The 21,355-nt window shown below is 36.7% G+C and overlaps 1 protein-coding gene across 8 annotated transcripts in view; it reads left to right on the forward strand.

The window, feature by feature from the left end:
* atxn10 (ataxin 10) overlaps window positions 1-21,355 on the forward strand; it is a 320,589-nt gene that overhangs the window by 37,643 nt on the left and 261,591 nt on the right. For all 8 annotated transcript variants that reach the window (XR_006314464.2, XR_006314466.2, XM_043709270.2 and 5 more), the window contains exons 4-8: window positions 5,217-5,313; window positions 6,251-6,418; window positions 13,841-13,921; window positions 15,202-15,373; window positions 18,560-18,668. Coding sequence is in view for 6 of the 8 variants with exons in the window: in XM_043709270.2 (XP_043565205.2) it covers window positions 5,217-5,313; window positions 6,251-6,418; window positions 13,841-13,921; window positions 15,202-15,373; window positions 18,560-18,668 (627 nt within the window). In the remaining 2 variants the exon portion in view is untranslated. The remainder of the gene's footprint in view (window positions 1-5,216; window positions 5,314-6,250; window positions 6,419-13,840; window positions 13,922-15,201; window positions 15,374-18,559; window positions 18,669-21,355) is intronic.

Raw genomic sequence — 21,355 nt, forward strand, 5'->3', positions numbered from 1 at the left:
TCTGCAATTACAGGGGAAGGTGGCTGTGGGGGTGTGGCAGTGTGTTGAGACTGAAGGAAGAGTGGACCAGGGTGTCATGGAGGAAATGGTCCCTATGGAAGGCTGACAAGGGATAAGAGGGAAATATGTGTCTGGTGGTGCCATCCCACTGGACGTGATGGAAATGGTGGCTAATAATCCTTTGGATGTGGATGCTGATTGGATGGTAGGTGAGGATGAGGGATACTCTTTTTTGCTGTTGTGGGAGGGAACAAAGGGGCTGAGGGCCAAAGTGCGGGAGATGGACACAGCTGAGGGTTCTGTCAACCATGGTGATGAAGAACTTACATTTGAGGAAGAAGGTGGACATTTTGGAAGCCCCCTTTATTGAAGTTGGCATTATCAGAATAGAGACAGAGGAACTGGGAGAATTGAATAAGTGTCTTTACCGGAAGCGGGGTGTAAGCATGAATAATCAAAGTAACTGAGAGTTAGTGGGTTTGTAGTGGATATTAGTGGTCAGCCTATCCCCAGAAATGGAAACAGATATCGGTGGGGAAGGGAGGAGTCAGAGATGGACCATGTGAAGGTGACAGTCGGGTGGAAATTGGAAGAAAGATTGATAAACCTTTCCAATTCTGGGCAAGAGAGGGGAGCAACACCTTTGATATCAACTACATACTGGAGAAAGAGTGTGGATGGGGGCCAGAGTAGGACATGAACAAGGAACGTTCCACGTAGCCCACAAAGAGACAGGGTACCCATGTGGGTACCCATGGCCACCCCTTTGACCTGAAGAAAATGGAAGGAGTTAAGGGAGAATTTGTTCAGTGTTGGTGAGCTCGGCCAGGCTGAGGAGGCTGATGGTGGATGGGGGCTGTTCAGGACTGTTTTTCATGAAGAAGCAGAGAGCCCTGAGACCATCCTGATAGGGGATGAATGTGTAAAAGGGATTGCATATTCACAGTAAAGAGGAGGCACTGGAGCCCATGAACTAGAAATTTTTAAACTGATGTAAAGTGTCAGAAGAATTAGAGATAAGTGGGAAGAGACTTTACAAGGTCAAGCAGCATCTGTGGAAGGAGAAATAGTTGAAGTTTTGAGACAGGTATGACTCTTCAAAGAACGCAATATTAAAAACTTTACAGCCTAGAAGAAGAAGCCCTTACAATCCGCTGTGTATGTATGGCAGATGTTAAGATGTTCAGCTTAACTTCGTTCCTATCTCTTGGTCTGTAGCTCTGCAGATAGCAACACGTAAAGTACAAAGGCAAACTTTTTGAACGTAATAAAGTTTCCTGCCTCTATCTCCATATGTAACACCATATACTGTAATTATTTTATTTACTGTAGTTCTATACCTCTGAGTAACCCACTATTTATTGTGTATTTTCTTGATTGATTTGCTCTCTCAAATGTGTTTCTTTTCACTTTGTCAGTTTTATTTCACTTGTAGTTTCTTTTTTGCCCACCTAACAAGTGCATTGATGTTTCCAGTCTGCAGCTAACTTCCATTCTTCTAGTTTTTGTATCATTTATTCAACTCTTCACAGTTAACTGTAAATCAAAGACATATATGGCAAAAAAGCAAGGAACCCAGTACTGAACTGTGTGAAACCCCACTGAAGGCTCCCTTTACTAAATGATCAGCTGTGATGTGATCTTGTTGAATGCTTGAGTAAGCTTAAAAGATCAAATAGCCAACTTGAACTTCTATATTTTGCATTTGTATGATGAAGATCCTTGTAGCATTAGCATCCTGTTTACAGCTATAATTGATTCTTCAACCAACGTTATGACCTCTCCTCCATATTTTTACTTCTCCTTACTACTTTCAGAAAATCCTGATCTCTCATTCTTGCCCTTTTAAACCATGTTTTGTCAGAGCTACTATATCACACTTCATGTTTGTCTGTGCCCTCTGCTCATCTGCCTATTTATTAGATTTCATTTTGCACTGAAATAAATGCAGTTAATCACTGAACAACCTGTATGTTGTTTATTTTGTAGGTTTTGTTTCCTCTGCCTTCCCTACTTGTTTGCAAATTTTCTACTTTCTGTTTCCTGTTTAACTTCTTTGCCTTTTGGACTTGTATTTTGTGCATAACTGTGGGTTCCCGGAATTTTACTTCCTTAAAATACAGAATCCCACCAGAAATTTGTCCTTGGTCAGTCTGCCAGTTGAATAATTGAATTCCGTTAAATTATTAAACATCTATCAACATCAGATCATTTCTTGGCATTACTTTGGTTATGTTTTATTTACTGTAGTTCTAAAAATGCTGGAGCCTTACAGTTTTCATTTCTCAGCTGTTGCTATGTGGATTTGCATGGTATCTTGAAACATAATACTGCAACTTTATTAAAATAAATTTGAAAATATTTAAACAAATGCAAAATACTATGAAATCAATAACAGCTATAACAAATGTATAAAGCTTTTGTACTTTTGAAACTTATACCAGGAAAGCCTCTTTCCATCTGAAGTACAGAAGAAAATGCCATTCACTGTATTAAGACTCTATCTGGTACTTTTCACTACAAAGCATCTTATCTACTAGACTATCCTGTTTACTCCCTTTACTCCTTAGTATTACTTTTCAAGTAACTGTCTAACTTATTTTTAAAAGTAAGTTAATCAGAAGTACAGATCTAATTTAAAGAAAGCATTCTGATTGTGACTGCTAGAATAGGAAGATAAGATTAATCTATGTTCCTGCTTTTGATCACTAATCAGCAAGTCCTGCTTCCAGTATGCTGTTAAGTCTGTATTATTCAATAACAGTATAACTTTTTGAATAATTTCCACTTGGAGACTATCCTTCAGGAAGAAGTCAACAATGATAACTTAGGCAGAAAGAGAAGTTCGTTGACTTTTTTATGCAAAGGTTTGAAAATTGAAAGGAGGAATTTGAATAAAGGAACGCATATGTAGTCATATTATTTATGTGAGAATTGCTACCAATGATAGTCGTATGTTATCTCTGAAGTTACTTTATATTCTGTTTGCATGGAGATACCCCATGTTTTATTTAAAGTGCATCAACAGAGGTTTTGTGGACCTTTCTTGAGAACCTATTTGAATTTAGTGATATTGCACCAATGTGATCTCTTAAAACTACTTTGATCTTGCAGAGATGGTGAACATATCTGATTTGGGCACATTTGTACAGGTGATTAGCTCTTAATGTGTTGAATTGTCTAATTTATATGACTTCTGAACTGGGGAACCTTCAGGACAATTCTTGGGTCTGCTAAAAAGCTGAAGCTGCAGGATGTCAGGCCTGAATGAGGAAATTGGTTATATATGGAGAATAAATGATGTTTTATCTATTAGATATGTTAGTACAGTAGAGCAGAAGTTAATTTCCAACAGTATACTGTGGGGCTTTTAGTTGGGTGCTAAGGTGAAACTGAAGATGAAGAATTTATAAATGCTTATTCCTTAAAGGCTTTGGTTGAGCTTAACCTTAATACAGGTAGAAAGTGAGGACTGCAGATGCTGCAGATCAGCGTCGAGAGTGTGGTGCTGGAAAAGCACAGCAGGTTGGGCAGCGTCCGAAGAGCAGGAGAATCGACATTTCGGGCATAAGTCCTGATGAAGCTGCCAGACCTGCTGTGCTTAACCTTAATACAGTCAGGTTCTATGATATTGGAAGCCATGATTCTTTGAAAATCCACAAAGCACATGGAAAATAGGAGCTATTAAATAAAATAACTTAGAAAGCCCATTGAAAATCATTTTTATGATACTGATCTGAGGTTAATTGGTGCAGAAATAACACCTAATGAGGTTACACACTTGTGATTAAAATGGTTGCATAAGTTTGGTTCTGCTCCAGAGAAGCAAGATTGAATTCAAGTATTGTATATGCCCAGAGGAAATCTAATAGCTGTTCAGGTTAGACAGTGACTAAGTGAGAGTATTGACCACCAGATTTTCCAGTCCAGTTAGATGGTGACCAAGTGAGAGCTCAGGTCATCAAGTTTCTCAGTGCCCAGTTTCTAAATCTTTCTGATAGAAATTTCACTGAATGTATCCGATATGAGGTGTGTTCTTTCTTTGCTATACATGGAGAGCATTTATTTTCTTCAGTTGCAAAATAAAATTCAATCATTTGTGAACAGCCCATGCCATCCAGAAGCATAGACTTTGAAAAGAAGATATAAAAAGGAACACAAAATTTGCTAACAGCAGATTTCCTGTCATTAGTATCTGTGCCGAGATCAATGCTTCGTATGTTAGTTTTCAAACTGAAGTCTGTTTAACATTAGATGATCTGTGATGTTATTCGATTTGTCAGCTTGTTATCTAATTTTGTAACTTTCAAAACTTTGCTAAAATGCTTTTTATATTCATCACTCATAAAAGTATTTATTTTTTTCCTTGGGATAGGTGACATTGTATTGGGCGGGGGGTGGTGTTTAAATTTCCCAAGATCTGAATCATTGGCAATCTAATTCAGAAAAGATTTGCAAAACCTCTTGTATATGTTGAGTTCTGTACCAACACAGCAATTCACACATGGTCTGCTCAAATGCTTCCTGGCTATCTGATTCAGAGCGAAAAGAATAGAAATCTGGTGCACGTTGTCTGTTCTTTTTCTTCAGTGAGCTTATCGTCTGTAGTGGGAGATCTAAGAATTAAGCAAAGTTGGTAATCGTTATTTTATTTTCCTTTATAAAAAATAAAAAAAAAAGCCTGGTCACTTTGGTGTTACCCAGGGCCAACAAAATTAATATACCCTTGGTGTGAAATGAAAACAAAGTACTGGAGAAACTCAGCAAGTCTGGCAACATCTGTGGAGAGAGAAACAAAGTTGATGTTTAGAGTCCGATCTGAACTATTGCCATACTGGACTCAAAACATTAACTCTGCTTCTCTCTCCACAGGTGCTGCTAGACCTGCTAAGTTTCTCCAGCACTTTTGTTTATCTTCCAGGTTTCCATCATCCACTATGGCTTTTAGTACATCCTTGCTGTTGGAACAAATAACATAAATGTTTCATCAACTGAGATGAATGTATAATTGTTGTTGATAAATATATTGGCAATTGTTTTTAACTATTTTCTAAATTATAATGTTTTTATGCATATTTGAAGTTAACGAGTATTTGTTAATACTTGCAAGTCATGACAGCTAACTTGAGAACACCTCTGATACAAGTTAGTTCCTTTTAGAAATAAATTTTATTTCAGGAGTTAGTTGTAAAACATATGCCCTTGTTTTTGCATAGCTATTCGATGCGGCCTTCAGTTCCTTGGAAACTTTGTAACTGGCAATGAAGAGTCTAAGCATATTCTGTGGAAAAGCGCCTTTCCAGATCTTTTTCTGTGAGTATCGCTTCGAATTTGGTTGTGCAAATTGCTGTTTGGTTGGTCCAAGTTTTGTTTCACTATGGGATATGAAACTGCCCATTTCACTTAAATTGTTTTGCTCATCAGTGAAAGCACTTGGGACTGAAATAATTCAAAGTCAGTGCATTCCATAAGTTCTCTGAAACACTTTATTTTCTTTTCCTCGTTTGAGTCCATAAGATGTTTCCATCTTGCCTCAGGGCCACATGTTATCCTGCTGAGAAGATGGATATTAGAGGCCTTGTTAAATGCTGTTTGAGTCTGTAGGCAGGTGTTAAACAGTTGGGCATGCCCTTGTCAACCTTTGATTTATTATTCTCCTTTCCAATCCTGCCTTCTGACAGATATCTAACTGATATTAATTATAGAAGCTCAGTGAACTGTATCTGCCATGCCAGTACCCCAGAATGTAATATCCCTCCATAACTGTTTTTAATGTTTCGAGAATGCTTTGATGGTTTATCAAGAGGAGGTTGTTTGCAAAGTTACAGATTTGCGACACAAAACATTTAAGTCCGTTATTTAACTGTTCTCGCCTGTGTTTATGTTCCAATGACTGAGATAAACCATTTGGTGAAGGGGGTGAATCACTTCCCAGAACTAATTAAGAAAAATATGAATTGATCCTGAACTGAAATTGGGGCTCTTTAGCTTTACAAACTTCAAATTGATGCCTAGTTCACACCCCTACCCATTTTGTGAAACATCTTATCAATTGTTAGATGTTAAAAATAGTGATTTATTTTTTATTGTTGAATGTAAGTCAAATGACTCAGAAAAATATAAACCTTTAGACTTTTTTTTCTGAAACTTGAACTTCTTTACTTTCATGACAATATATCTGATATAAAAGCATACAAGAGTGATTTCCTGAACCAGTGTATGAAGTTTCCTGTTTTTAATCTCTCCTAAGGCACTACCTGACTCAATCCGATAAGAAAGTTGTTACCTATTGCTGCATGGTTCTGTTCACCTGCCTTAATGCCGAGAGAACAGCTGACCTATTAAACCACACGAAAGGGGTTGAACTGGCTGAAGCTGTTATCAAGATATGCAAGAAAGAACCTGAACTAGATTGGGCGTATGTACTTTTTGAGCAACATTTAAAATGTACTCTTAATTATTTGAGCAGGAAACCATAAGACTTCAACTTGCCTTCAGCTGCTGGTCTACCTCCTAAAATATTAACATCAGTATTACTTTGCATTTTTTAATTCTGTGTTTCAAAAAATTCTGGAATGGTCGGTGACTTGTTAACTTTTAGATTTAATTATACAGTCTCTTGATCATCGTGAAGAATTTGTTGCCATTTTTTGAGCAGGAGTTCCAGAATTGAAGCTCTTTCCCTGCTTTTAGAATTTGTGTCTCTCTTCCCCTCAAAGCCACTGACTCCATGCTACAGTATGTTTCCCTAATATTTGTCATTACTTATACCATTGCAAAGGCTGTTCTCAGTGTTGGGGTCCCGACAGTGGATACCATGAGATTTTCAACTGTGGCACAACTGAATCAGTTCAACATTTCAATGCATACATGAGCTCACAAAAATATTCTATCTGCAAGCAGGAGACATAGGATTGTGATTAGTCACTGATTTGTTTTCCTCTGAGTCACAACTCACTATATTGTCTTGGCTAACCTAACAAAGTTAAAAATTGAACCTGAAATTTTACTTCTGAGTATGGCTCAGCAGTTTGCTGAATAAGCACAATGAGTAATCAGAAAAACATCAGATTTGATATTCTATTTTTTTCCAGTTTTATAAAATCAGTTGTGATTTTTTTTGTGCCAATGACATTGCTAGAATGGAAGTATAAATTGTCAGCTGAAAATGCCTTTCTCTGCCATGCTTCACCCATACGATAGCCAAGTGTTTTAGTTTCCGATTGTACGTAAAGGACTTTAGACACACAAACTCGGAGCAGGAAAATGTCATTTGCCTTATTGAGCCTGATCTGCCATTCATTAGGATCATGGCTAACCCTTAACTTCAATACCATGCTTGTACTCTCTCCCCAAAACTATGATGTCTTGAAATTCACTTTAAGTTTAAAAATCTACTTATATCTGAAGTATATTCAGTGGTTTGACATCCACTGTGTTATGTGGTAGAGAATGCATAAGGTAATCTTAATGCTAAATGGTCTACCCTATATTCTACCCTACTCAATGTTCCAGACCCTCAGCTGGGGGAAAATAGTCTCTGCATCCAGTCTGTTCATCTCTGTCAGAATTTTGTTTGTTCCAATGAAAACTCCTGTCACTCTTCTAAACTTCAGTGAATACAAGTTTTCTTGTCAACCCAATCTCTCCTCCTATGACAAATCTGCCATTCCAGGAATCAGTGTGGTGAACCTTCTTAAACTTACTGCATGGCAAGTATTTCTTAATACCTCAGATGTGATTTCACCAAGGTACTGTACAGCAGGGAGACTTCCTTGTTATTGCAGTCAAATCCACTTGTAATAAAGGGCAACATTTGTCTTCCTAACTGCTTGCAGCTTGCTTTCAGTGACTGGCGTACAAGGATACTTGGGTTCCTTTTTACATCAATCTTTCTCAGTCCATCACCATTGAAATAATATCATGATATATGAAGAGAGACTGGATCAGTTAGGATTATATTCATTGGGGTTTAGAGGAATAAGGGGATATTTCATGGAAACCTATATAACCCTAACAGGACTATGCACACTAAGTGCATGAAGGGTGTTCTGGATGTTGGGGAATCCAAAGCCAGGCATCAGAATCTAAGGATTCAGGGTAGGCTTTTTAGGACTGAGATAGGAGAAATTTCTTCACACACAGTGGTGAGCCTGAGGAATTTTCTGTCACTTCAGTTCCTCTTTTTGTGTTTCTACATTACATGTTTTAAGTCCAAAGATATTCCTCTTCACAACTGAAGGGGGCTAGAAAAAGATATATTTATGCTTCCTGTAAAGACTTCATTCCTTTTTCCCAGTTTCTTGCCTTTGTTGTGATGATGCCATCTTCAAGGAGTGCCTCTGTCATGTTCTTCCTTTTCCTCAACTGAGGACACTGCCAACCATGGATGACAGTCCTCATAGAATTGGATGTTCTCAAAATAAATCTTAAGACCATTAAATGACAGTTTAGATGCATTGACATGTTGAATCACAATAAACAGAGAAAATCTGTGGATTAAGAAAAAAAGGAAAAGACTTCCATTCATCTAGCACTTTTTATAACCCTTTGGACATCCCAAAGCATTTTTGTGCCATTTTATACCTTTCAAGTATAATCATTATTGTAAGTAGGCAGTGGGACAAGCAATTTGCATACAACAGTTCCCAAAAGGTGCAATATGTTAACGACCAGATTATCTGTTTTTGTGATGTTGATTGGAACATTGACCAGGATTCCTGGAATAACTTCCCTACTTTTGAACTATTACTGTATAGCCACATAAAACATTAGATGATTTCATTTAGTACCTCATCTGAAAGGCAGTACTTCTGCCACTGCAACCTTACTGAACTGGAATGGCAAGCTTGATTTTTGGGCCTGAACTGAGCATTGAACCTGCAACTGTCTAACTCTGTGGCATGAGTGAACCAAAGCTCTCATGGGATAAATAACTTGACTGTAATTATCTTTCCCTATTTATTTTTATAGGCAACTTTGTAAATTAGTACAATATTTTTGAACTTGCTGATAAGTTAGGGTTTTTTTGAAATCCTGTACAATTTTTTTGAAATCCTGTACAGATCTCAATTTAGTCTCCTTAAAAGTTACAAGCATGTATTGTACACTTTTGGAAAATAACCACCACCAAAATATGTAACTATTAACCCAACAAATATGCTAGTATTATTCTCTTATCAAACTTTATAATTAGCTTTCTTGAGCTACTATTGTTTTTTTCAAATAAATGTTCATTTATCTGATTTAAAGTACGCAGAGACAAATTGTTTGAAACTTCATTAAAAAGAAAATTTGTGTCTGATTGCACCTTTGAAGTTTATTGTCTTTATGCTTTTAGTTTGTTGTGTTTCTAAATCAGGACAGGACTTACACAGTTAATGATAGGATCCTGGGGAGTGTTGTCAAACAGCGAATCCTAGGGCTGCAGTACATTGTTCCTTGGAAATGGAGTCACAGGTAGACAGGGTGGTGAAGAAGGCGAAAGTGAGGACTGGAGATTAGAGTCAAGATTAGAGTGGTGCTGGAAAAGCACAGCAGGTCAGACAGCATCCGAGGGGCAGGAAAATCGATGTTTCAGGCAAAAAGGCATTTGGCATGCTTGCTTTCATCGGTCAGAGCACGAATTGCAGCATCATGTTACAGCTGTGCAAGACACTGGTAAGGCCACATTTTGAGTACTATGTACAATTCTGTTCACTGTCCCATGGGAAGATATTATTAAACTGGAAAGGGTGGCAAAAATATTTACAAGGATGTTACCAAAATTAGGTGGTTTGAGTTGTAAGGAGAGGCCAGATACGCTGTAACTTTCTTCCCTGGAGCTTAGGAGGCCAAGGAGTGACCTTTTTTAGAGTTTTATGAGAAGTAAAGATGATGATAGATAAGGTAAATAGCCATGGTCTTACCCCTAAGGTGGCGGAGTCTAAAACTATACAGCTTAAGGGGAAATATTTCAGAGGAACTTGAGGGGCACAATTTTCATACAGAAGGTAGTACATGTATGAAATGAGCTGCCAAAGGAAATGATAGAGGTGAGTACAGTGCCAGCATTTAAAAGATAATTTGGACAGGTACATGGACAGGAAAAGTATTGAGGGATATGCACTAAATGCAGGCAAATGGAACTGGTTCAGCTTAGGAAACCTGATTTGGCATGGATGAGCTGGGCTGAAGGGTCTGTGTCTCTTCTGTATGACTCTATGACCAAGTGATATCTGCTATTTCACTCCTGATCGGAGCTCTAATTTTAAGATTAACTGTCAACTTCTATTCTACAGCAGTGGTTTGGGAACAGAAATCTCCTGACATACAAATGATAGCCTGTTGTAAGGCTTTAGGAAACTTTATTCTATTAAATAATGACTGTTATACTGCAGTGTAAGTATTATAAAAGTTGCACTATGTAAAATCTAGTGATTGCTTTGAAAGCAGACTGAAATCTGACAAGCTCTAAGAAAACTAGTCTTTCTAGTTGGAGCTTGCGAACAGTTTACTATATTTAGTACTGTGTGCACCAACATATTATGTAGAACACCTCGAGTTTTCACATCAGATTCTAAAACCAGTATTTATGTTTGTTAATGTTGCACCAGCAATATATCTCATTTTACTGACGAGTTCCTCTGTCTATCCAGTATCTGTAACCAGTATCTGTACTATAGTGAGGTTGAAACTAGTGTTGCTGCTCTAAGTTATTTCTACGTACAAACTATGTAAATTACTATTTGAAAAATTTAAAGTTTTGCAAAGATTTGCTTTGAAAATATGGTTAATCATATTTGACCTCTGATCAGTTTAATACATACAAACATGTAAGTATGCTTGAATGCCCATTGTTAATTACTCCTTGCCTAGTTATAAAGGCATGAACTGCCCATATAACAGTCCCCCCATTATACATATCGAAAGAATATTACCAAAGATTAGCAAATCTCATTATTTAAGAACTCTCTGCTCTGGACAAGGCTTAACCAGTTAGTTATCAGCACAGAAAATGAGCTTCATACTGTGTGCCCAGCTTGTTTAAAACAAAATCTGCTATCAGCGGGAGGTTTACCCTGCAGGTTTTGTTGATGAATAAGGCTGATTGGTATTTGAGGTACTATGGACTCACTTAGCTCTAGGATCAGATTACTGACTCTGATTCAGAAGCTTCTTATTGGTGGGCATGTCATGATGTTCAGGCACCTTAATCCTGAAGATCCCCAACAAAGATATTTAAAGTGTCAGCAACGTCAATTTTGGAAAAAGAGAGTTCATGATGAGATGCCATTTTTCTTTGAGAAATTACTGAACAAATTTAATTTGCTTTCCTTCAGATTAATCAGATTAAAATTGTGCAAGGCTCTGGTCCCTAACTGATTAATGGTGTTCTCGTAACCAGAGAGAACTGTCATATATATAATGTGTATCTCATTCACTCCACCTTATCTTCTGTCTGTTCCATCTCGGTGATGCTGAAATCAGGAACTACACTCCTCATGCCTCCTATGCTATGTTTATCTACCTGATTTTAGACTAGAATTTGATGTTACAAACTTTCACATATAATAGTATATGAATACATTCACTGAACACCCATTTCAATAAGAACAACCTTTCTATATAATTGGTATGAATACCTTTTTAAAAAAACTCTGCTTTACAAGGATGTATTAACAATTAAGCTACAACATATTTTTGATCGACTGCAGCGGTTTCTTGTTCCTATTTGACATTTTAGTATTGAAAAGCTGCACTTTGTTCCTGTATAATTAAATAATTATATATTGCAGGCTGCCATGGTAATAAATTGTTGTTGTGCTTCAGATGCAGTGCTTTGGCAGTTCTTTTCCTTGTTTAAATAACTTTTTAGTTTCTGATGTATGTTTGTTTAGCTTTTCTGGTAAATTAGATTTTGTTCTGATTGGCCTTATGAAAAGTTATAGTTGAGGTCATGATAGTAACTCCACTTCATTCCTAGATATTCACCCATGTCCCTGTGCTTAGTTAAAAGATATTTAATTGAGAAGTGAAATTTTTCTTCAAGCATCTGGCCACCAGACTGAAGCTACCATCTTTGTGGCATTTTTTTGCTGGAATAGAATGTTTTCGTGCTTAATTCTTAGCTCCCAGTACTTCAAATGCTCTTTTTTAAACTTTTTTTGGTTTTCTTTCTATCTCCTGTAAAAGTGCTAAACTCATGTTGGCAGGGAGTTTGAGCTTTCATAGCAGACCAACAGTATCTCGCCATATAGTTGCTTCTCATTCTAAGCTGACACATTGTTGGAAAACTACTTTCTCAGTGCATGTTGCTGCCAAATGTGATCTGATATCCAGTAGTAACCGACAGATTACTGTCCAGATTAATGACCCCTGCTAATGTTTCTTTTTAACTCATTCACTCCACCTTTTCTTCTGCCTGTCCCATCTCAGTGATACTGAAATCGGGAACTACACTCCTCATACCTCCTAGTTTAGACTAGAATTTGATATTACAATCTTTTAAACTGGTCCTAATGAAAACTTGATGACTGGAGCACCCATATTTAAGGAGATTAGTAAAAGAGCCAATGGGATATCATTTTAGCACAGAAAGTGTTTATAATTTGAAATATGTTACCTAGTAAAGTGATAGAAACAGATTTAGTAGAAGCTTTCAAAGGAGAATAACATCTCAAAGGCGAAGGAGTAAATTTTGTCGGGATAAGAGGAAAGATTTGTGGAGTGGGACCAACTGAATTAATCTTTGACAGAAATGATATAGAGGTAGTGGGCTGAATGACTTCATTCTGTGCTGTGCTATGTTAAAGAAGTATTGATCAGAACTATCAATTTAACTTTTGTTTAGATGAAGATATTTAGTGGTAAGAGTCACAACCCATCTGCTTTATATTGTAGTAATATAAATCCTTTGAGTTTAAATAGTAGAGATTTGAGCTAAAGTATTTTGGCATAGATTTACATTACAGAATTTTCATCCATTTATGAAATACATTTGCATTCAATTCATTTTTGGTGGTGATGTCAGCCATTGGCGATTTAAGCCACATTTTGGCTGCACAGATTGCACACCAATTGAGGGCAATATAGAGTTGAATCCTCCCTGAGGGAAATAACTATGTCAAGGATTTTAAATGACCTCTTACTTTTGAAATCAAGTTGGACTTTAACTAAAATCATTGCAGGAAAATTAAAATCGTGTAACTTCAAATGATATAATCTGGCAAAAATCTGTGCAGTCTTCTAAATATTCATTCATCTGACCAGAAGACTTGAAGAAAACATTGAGTCAAAATATTTCAATTGAATTTTAAAAGTAACTTACTTAAAATTTAAGAAAAAACATTGTATTTTATTTAATATATAAATTTTGAAAGCCTCGCTTCATGACTGATTATCAAGTAGTGTGCAAACTTCCCTCTAAGGTGCATGACTGCACTGCACTTGGGGCAGTTGCAAGCCACATGGGACAAATGTGCCACAAGCAAGCAGCAGTCCTTTTTCAAATGAATGCATGCATCAGACTCTTAACAGAATTCCTTAGTGCAACAAAAACTGGTCATGCACAGCAAAGGAAAATTCAGGAGAACACTAGTTGTAACTCAGCGACATAGGAAATATAGATGATGCATATAGTACCAAGTAAATAAATGACAAATCTTTTACTTGATTTCCTGTAAGTTGTATTTGTTTCAAAAATAGGCATTTGTGAACCTAAAGTTTTGTGGCAAATATCTTGAAAGTATTTCAATTTAACTGTGACTGTTCGTTCTTTCTTGTAGGATCTTAAGAAGCTATCATTGAAGAATGTTGTGATAACAAGTTAAAATCTTACAACTTAATATTTTCTTTTCAGATTTCTGATTATGACAGACCAATTTCTGAAATGTCCAGACTTGATGGCGGAGTTGTACATAAAATTGAATAACCACGAAAGGTAGGACAAAAGTTCACTTTGGAAAGCTGCTTTACGATCTTTGGTCCTAGCTGTTCAAATCTTAATATTTCCAAACATACCTGTTATTTCTTTATACTTTTACAGATAACATCAAATTCTTACAAGTTTGGGTGTTTTTCTCAATTTGCTGTAAAAGTGTACTTTTTAGATTGCTCTGGTTCGATATAATGCCAAAGTACTTGAGTCAGGTTGACCTCAGAAGCTCTAATTTTAAATCTCTGTGTCAAACAGGATGATTACCCTAATCAAGCTATTGTACCCACTGCTGACTGACCATGATTTTAGCATGGAAAGTCTACCTTTAACTTTTTGTTGCCTTTTCATTTAAACTGGGAGATTTACCCCTTGTACAATAATAATTAGCACTTAGACTATGCAGAGTAAATAGTGATTTTCAGTAGTTCAAAACTTGATTTCCCACATACTCACTTGTGCCCTCTGTTACTGACCCTGTTGAATTGTGTGCCTATTTGGAAAAATCTGAATAGTGCTTGTTGTGAGAATTTTCAATGGGTGTCTGCACAAGGGCAGAAGGAGTTTTGCTGTGCCTTCTCCAAAAGGACATTTCATTTATTCCCATAAACCTGCTCTGATAATTTTCTCTGGGGTGTGTAGAAGCTGTGCCCCAAAACAGTGCTTCTCAGAAATTGGAAGGGAAACCCGAGTCCTACAAGCAGGTGAGAAAGAGAACACACCAACCTCTCTATTCAGCTTAGTATGGATATCCTTCCCATTTCAAAAATGTTAAAATGCCTTTGTAAAGTGAAAATGTTTTCCTTGATGAAACATATTGTTTGTCCACTTTATTTAGATTACCATCTTGTATTTTCCCTAAAAGTAGCCATTTTCTGTATATGTTTTTTAATGTGATTCTTGCCAAGCTGTGATAGTTTTAAGGAAAGAGCATATTTTTGGCAGTTAGTTGAATTAGATTAAATTCTGCTTTTATCTCAGAATAATGTAATTAGTTGAAATCTGACGTAGGAAATTTGAAAAAATATAAATTTTAATAAAGGTCTACTTTTACAGATGTTAGCAAGATAAATTTAAAACAGAACAAGACCGTACATTATATTAGTGTTCATAAATCCCTTTGAAGTTATTATATATTGAAAATAATCGGATATGTATTATTTTGCTGTTAGTGATATCACATATTGACTTTGTATATAATAGGCGCTTTGCAGGAACTTTATATATAGTGAATTTTCAGTAGGTGTTGCAAAGTTACAGCTCTGCCTAACAATCTTCTGTTTCAGGATTGTTGTATTGGATCTGATTTCTGTAAAGTTAAGTGAGATACTGGGATGTCCAGCTGGCAGTGATGACTTGAGTGCTCTTATGAAGATGATGCAATTCTTGGCAAGCTGTTTCCTAGAAAAATGCATGGCAGTATTGAAATTCACCTCTGCTACTGAGGAAGAGAATGAGGTATGATGGAGGTTTAACCCACTTCTGCCGAATCAGGTTGAAAAAGATAGCTTTAATTTCATAGAGCTGTTCACATTGTGTACAGGGCTTCAAATAATTGTTTTATTGCCAGCTTGTGAAGAGGGTGATTTGGTGGTGTTTGGCTGTGGTTTGAGCAAGACAACTTATTTAGATGTATTGCAAGAATTCACTAACAATTGCTGTGATCAATTTAACAAATAATTCTAGTTGATAATTATTGTTTCTCATTGCCAAGTTACAGTTATGAACTTGGGTGTTCTATCAAAATATAGAACAATTGCGTTGACTTTACAGAAGTATTTTTATATTTGTTCTTTGGTGATCAGATGGGTGACACATGCAAGGCAATGTAAATTACATGTTCTAAGGTTCCCTGGAGGTATTACGTTGAACCCTAATTCTGCCATTTAGTTTTTGACTTGATTCATATGTTGAGCTGATAACTTAGGGGTCACAGATATTCTCCCAGGAAGTTAGAGAAGAGGAAAGCTTTTGCTGGCCCCGAAATTACTAATACTTACCACTGTGGGATTTGAATTCATGAAATTCTGGTTGTTGGTCCAGCACCATAGCCAGGTCATGCAATCGTGCTGACACTACATCTCCACCAAATGTTGATGCTCTGATCAGGATTCTATCCTCTCCTGACACCTTGTTGTTCTTTAGAATGGTTTTCTCTACCTCATGCCAGGTTTTGGTTGTGTTGAGTTGGTAGTGTCCACGCCCTCACTGAAGCTATGCAGCATGAATCTTAGAGTAAACCTGATAAGACAAAGGTCCTTTACCAAACATCCCTTCCGCAATGGACTGCCCCTCCACTTCCCAATGATCAAAATCTACAAAGAAGCTTGAACATTATGGACCACTTGGGATCCTAATATCAACAAGGACAGACAATGTAACAGTCAACATTGCCTTCAATATGTTAGGGCAGATTTTAGTTCCCCGAGAGAGCATCTCAAACCACAAACTGAGAGCAGTAGTGATACCTGCACTCCTACGTGGTTCAGAGCCATGGACTACGTAGTGTAGGGATCTCAAAACCCCAGAGAATTTCCACTAGAATTGCCTCTGCAAAATTCTGCAAATTCGTTAAGTGTAGGTACATCATGTCAGTATTCTTACCCAGACATTGAAGCATTGGCCATGTTTGATGAGCTTTGAAAGGTCAGACTACTTCATCTGCATGCATGACATGAGATTTCCAAAATAAACCCTCCACTTGGAGCTTCAACACAGTAAGCAAGGCACAGGGAAAATGTTTCAAGCACACACACAAAGCCTCCTTGAGAAATGTGATGTTCCCATTGCCACCTGGGAAATATTGCCCCAAGATTGCTGAAGTGGAGAGAAAGCATCTGGGACCTGTAAAGCTGTACACCTAAAGTCTCCTCGACAACACAAGCTGAAGTTGAGACTTGACGGAGAAAGAAACACTTGTTAACCCATTTCCCCAACCACTGCTTGCTCCCCTGTGACAGAGACTGTAGGTCATACATTGGACTCTTCAATCACCTAACAACTCCTTTTCAGTACATCCCCAATCACGAGGAACTACCTAAGAAGCAAAGATGATGACCAGGAGGCAACATATGGATGAGTACTTTGTACAAACAGCAAGACAGAAAACCCATCTCATTCTATTGACAGCTGATCTTGAATATTCTTATACAAATACAACATCTAATGTCTAGCTGGTTTTTTTATGACACAAAGGTATATATCTTCATATTATGGAGTCATACAGCACAAAAACAGACCCTGATGTCCAACCAGTCCATGCCAAACATAATCCCAAACGAAAATAATCCCACCTGCCTGTTCCTGGCCCATATTGCTCCAAACCTTTCCTATTCATGTATCTATCTAAATGCCTTTTAAATGTTGAAATTGTACCCAGATCAAGACTAATTCATACTATCACTTGTTCTGCTCTGTTAATCCATAATCCCTTATTTCATCCATAACACTGCATAATTATTTGCATTACTATTATCTACCTTTCTAGATCCATGTTTGAAATGCATTGGACACCTGAGCTGTTCATTATAGAATTTAATTTTCTACACCACCAGCACCAGTCTCTGACCATCAGTAACATGGAATTTTTTTCTTGTCTTTCAGACTGAAGAATAGACTAGGGATTTTGGTATGCCTTAAGAAAAAAAAGAACCTGAGCTTCCTATGCCAGAATTTTTTGTTTTTACGCAATGACAGAAATATATTTAGATAGACTTCTTTTGCCTTTCCACCACCTCTCTTTATTCCAAAGGCTGCCTTTGCGAGATGCTCACTTTTTAAAATCCTGGTTTTTCACATCTGCTTTGTGAAAGATGCTAATCCACATGAGCTGAAGCCAGGATCTTCAAAGTGCCTCCTATTTCTCCATATTTTTCCCAATTCTAGAAGGTTTAAATACATTCCCAACTCTGTGTCCTATTCCTGTCTGGATATCATGACTGACTACTTGATTTCCCTGGACAACAGGGTGTTTGGAAGTTTTTCAAAGTCTGTTTGTTTTCTTCACACCGGTGAGATTAATGAGGTACTGCATAAGACACATTCAAATCTGACTGAAATTGAACCTCTGATACTCTGGCACTACCTGCGACTGTGAAGAAACTGTTAGTTGCCAGATATCCTGGTCATAGTTGCTTTAAAAAGCTGGTGTATGCTTCCACAGACTGGAATTGTTTAAACCCTAATGGGCAAAGCAGTTACTTTTTGATTAATTTATTTTTCCTTCCTCCTTGTATAACTATGAGCTTCAATCTTAAAACAGAACAGTTCATTTGCCCTTTATTATTGAATCGGCTTTATTATTGAATGGGCTTTATTAAATGGGCTTTATTAAATCATTTGTCACAACGACAAATTAGAATTTGGTCTATACATAGAATCAATGTGCTGCTTGGAAAAAATATCAACTCTATTTGGTTTCGCTTTAAATTTTGACAAGAACGATTTTGCTGTAAAATTATTTTGAAACTTGTTATGTTTCTAGAAGCACTATTCTCTAAATCTATAGTTTGGGATACTTATTTAATTATAAAATGTCTCTTCGTGATTTATCTTATGAACTCATTGTCTGCTTTTTCTCTGTGAATCACTTTTAGGTGTGCAACACATTAATTTATCCTTTTTGTTTTTTTATGTTTTGCATAGGAAGCCTTCATTGTAATCAGGCTCCTTGATATTCTTTGTGAAGCAACTTCAAACTATGAAAAGTTCAGTTATTTGCAGAATTCACCTGGTCTGCTAGAAACTGTTGTTGGTAAGTACAAAGGAAAGATAAACTTTCTTGCAATTGTTCCACATTTCTGAATGATGTTGAGAAAGTTACTATCAAAAGAAATAAAAAGATATTTGTTCTGAATTTTACATGGAATGTTTAGTTGTTACTTTTAGTAATTATTGCAGTGATAGTTTTAAAATATGAAACTTATTTATTGGAGGTTATAATCAGATTCATAAACCAAAAGAACAAACTGTTGGAAGGTGGAATAGTTAGGACCAGGATATGGAAAGATCAGAGTTAAGATTTTGAGTCCAATGACCATTCTTCAGATTTGCGTTTCTCCACCAATTCTGATTTTGTTTTACATTTCCAATGTGCACAGTTCTTTGTTTTATTTTATTGTAAAATATTAGTTGTAATCTTATTTGAGCTAGGATCCATGAGCTATTTCACTTAAAGCCTTGCCGACAGTGAATAGTTGGCCAAGAAAATGAGCCACGTGGAATATGAATCCTTAGAGAGTACCCAAATTGTGCAGCAATTATTTTGCTAATCCAATGACCTGAAAATATAAAAAGGGCAAAAGACTAAAAGAGAACAATAAAACATTGTTCTCCATCTTCCATAAATTGACCAAAATTATTGCAGTGATACATATTACTTTGATGTAGCGACAAATGCATCATTACTAACAGACTAATAATGTTGGCCCCTGTTTTTGCAGTCAGATAACCCCGGATAATATAGAACAGGCAATGAGGTAATTGATTAAAATTGAAAATTCACAACATTAGCAAAAACTGAAATTTGGCAGAAGCAAGGCTGGATTGATGGTGAATTATTTTAGGTTCTAAAGCTTATTTATGTTGAAGACGAAAGCCTACATTTTGTTGTTGTAATTGTAACTGAGAGGCTATAAGTGTTATCAAGGAGCAACGTCTGGCAACTTTACCTTTATAGTTAAACACTGAAATCAGCAAGTTGATGTCAAGTTTTCCTTGCTCCTTCACAAGCCTTGCTGCATTGATGTCTTAATGAAGGCTCAATGTTAAAACATTTGAAAGTCTACAGTATTTGCTCACTACATACTCACCAAGTACATCAGAATAAGCTCATATTTGAATTTTCAAATATAAATGAATTTTTAATAGACTGATAAGTCTTAATTAATGTCAACATCCTCCTGTTGTGTTAAAGATGTATTTTTTACGGTGGAGAGTCTTATTGCTTTGGGTGTTCATTGTTTTACATTTTTAAAAATGTAATTTTGATTTTTTTTTTCCTTTATCTCTCAACCTCTCTGTATATGATTTTGCATTGTATTTCCTGCTGTAGTTTTTGCATCTTATTCTTCAGTTTGTTTGGATGAGAACAAGTAGTGTTCAGGGTATCCACATACCCTGAAGAGGGTACCACTCTGTTTTGACTGATTTACAATTGTCAGGCACAGTGGAAAAGCTAACTTCAATACTCTGTACAATTATAGTCAGTGGGGAGTTTGTTCGCATTTGACTGCAAAATCCCGACCAATACCACTGCACTGGACCACATGGATTTTGTTAAAAGTGGTCTAAACAGAATTCTTTTGGATAAAGCTGAAGCATAACAATTGGCAGATTACTGGAAGCTTGTTAAAGGTAATAGAACAGTGGAAAGAAATTGAATGATGACGTTTGATAACTGCATTGAGGATGTGTACTGACAATTGTGCCTTTTAAAGATTTTTAAGACACAGCAATACCTGGCAGAGAAGAAATAACTTGCATTCATGTAGCACCCTTCATGAATTCAACACATTCCAAAAATGGAAAAAAACACTGTACAGACAATGAGGTGCTTTGAGTGTAGTTAAAGTTTTAATGTAGGGAATGTCACAGTCAATTTGCATCCAGCAACTTCCCCCAAACAGTAATGGGAAGATACTGATCAGTCTGTTATTGTCATCTTGATTGTGGGATAAAAATCAGCAAAAGCACTGGAGAGTTCCACTTGCTTTAGCTTCCTTATAAAATTATGAAATTACATTTCTAAAAGATAGGGCAATGTTTGTGTTTAGTGCATAACATTTTTTTCAAACAACACACTGTTAATCTAACAAGGAAGGAAACCCTTTGTTAGTCGTGAAGTTGAACATGCAAGTGATCTAACAGTGAATGAATTTTTGAGAAGGACTGGGTCTTAATATGAAAGAAGAAAAGAGAAATCAATGGTTGTTTGATTTTTTTTTTAAATGTGACCAGATTAAAAGCAACACTTGGCAGATAAAACCCAGTGGCTCAGTACCAGGGTCCCAGGTTCGATTCCAGCCTCTGGCGAATGTGGAGTTTGCACATTCTCCCTGTGTCTGCATTGGTTTTCTCTGGGTGCTCTGGTTTCCTCCCACAGTCCAAAGATGTGCAAGTCAGGTGAATTGGCCATGCTAAATTGCCCATTGTGTTAGGTGCATTAGTCAGAGGGAAATGGGTCTGGGTGGGTTACTCTTCAGAGAGTCGGTGTGGACTGTTTGGGCCAAAGGGCCTGTTTCCACACTGTAGGGAACCTAATCTAATCTAAACCCACATTGGCAATGGAAAGCGTTTAAGCACAAAAAGGAAAAGGTATGTATTGAGGTAAGAGGGATAAAGGGAGTAATTTGGGTTCTATGGGTGAATGTGGAAATCAAATTAAACTTTAAATTTAAAGTAAAAATTACCACCTCACATGAAATATAATTAAGAGAAATA

The sequence above is a fragment of the Chiloscyllium plagiosum genome, unplaced genomic scaffold (assembly GCF_037043375.1).
Source record: "Chiloscyllium plagiosum isolate Xiang-an unplaced genomic scaffold, Cpla_swu_hap1 HiC_scaffold_19, whole genome shotgun sequence".
NCBI classification, from domain to species: Eukaryota; Metazoa; Chordata; class Chondrichthyes; order Orectolobiformes; family Hemiscylliidae; genus Chiloscyllium; species Chiloscyllium plagiosum.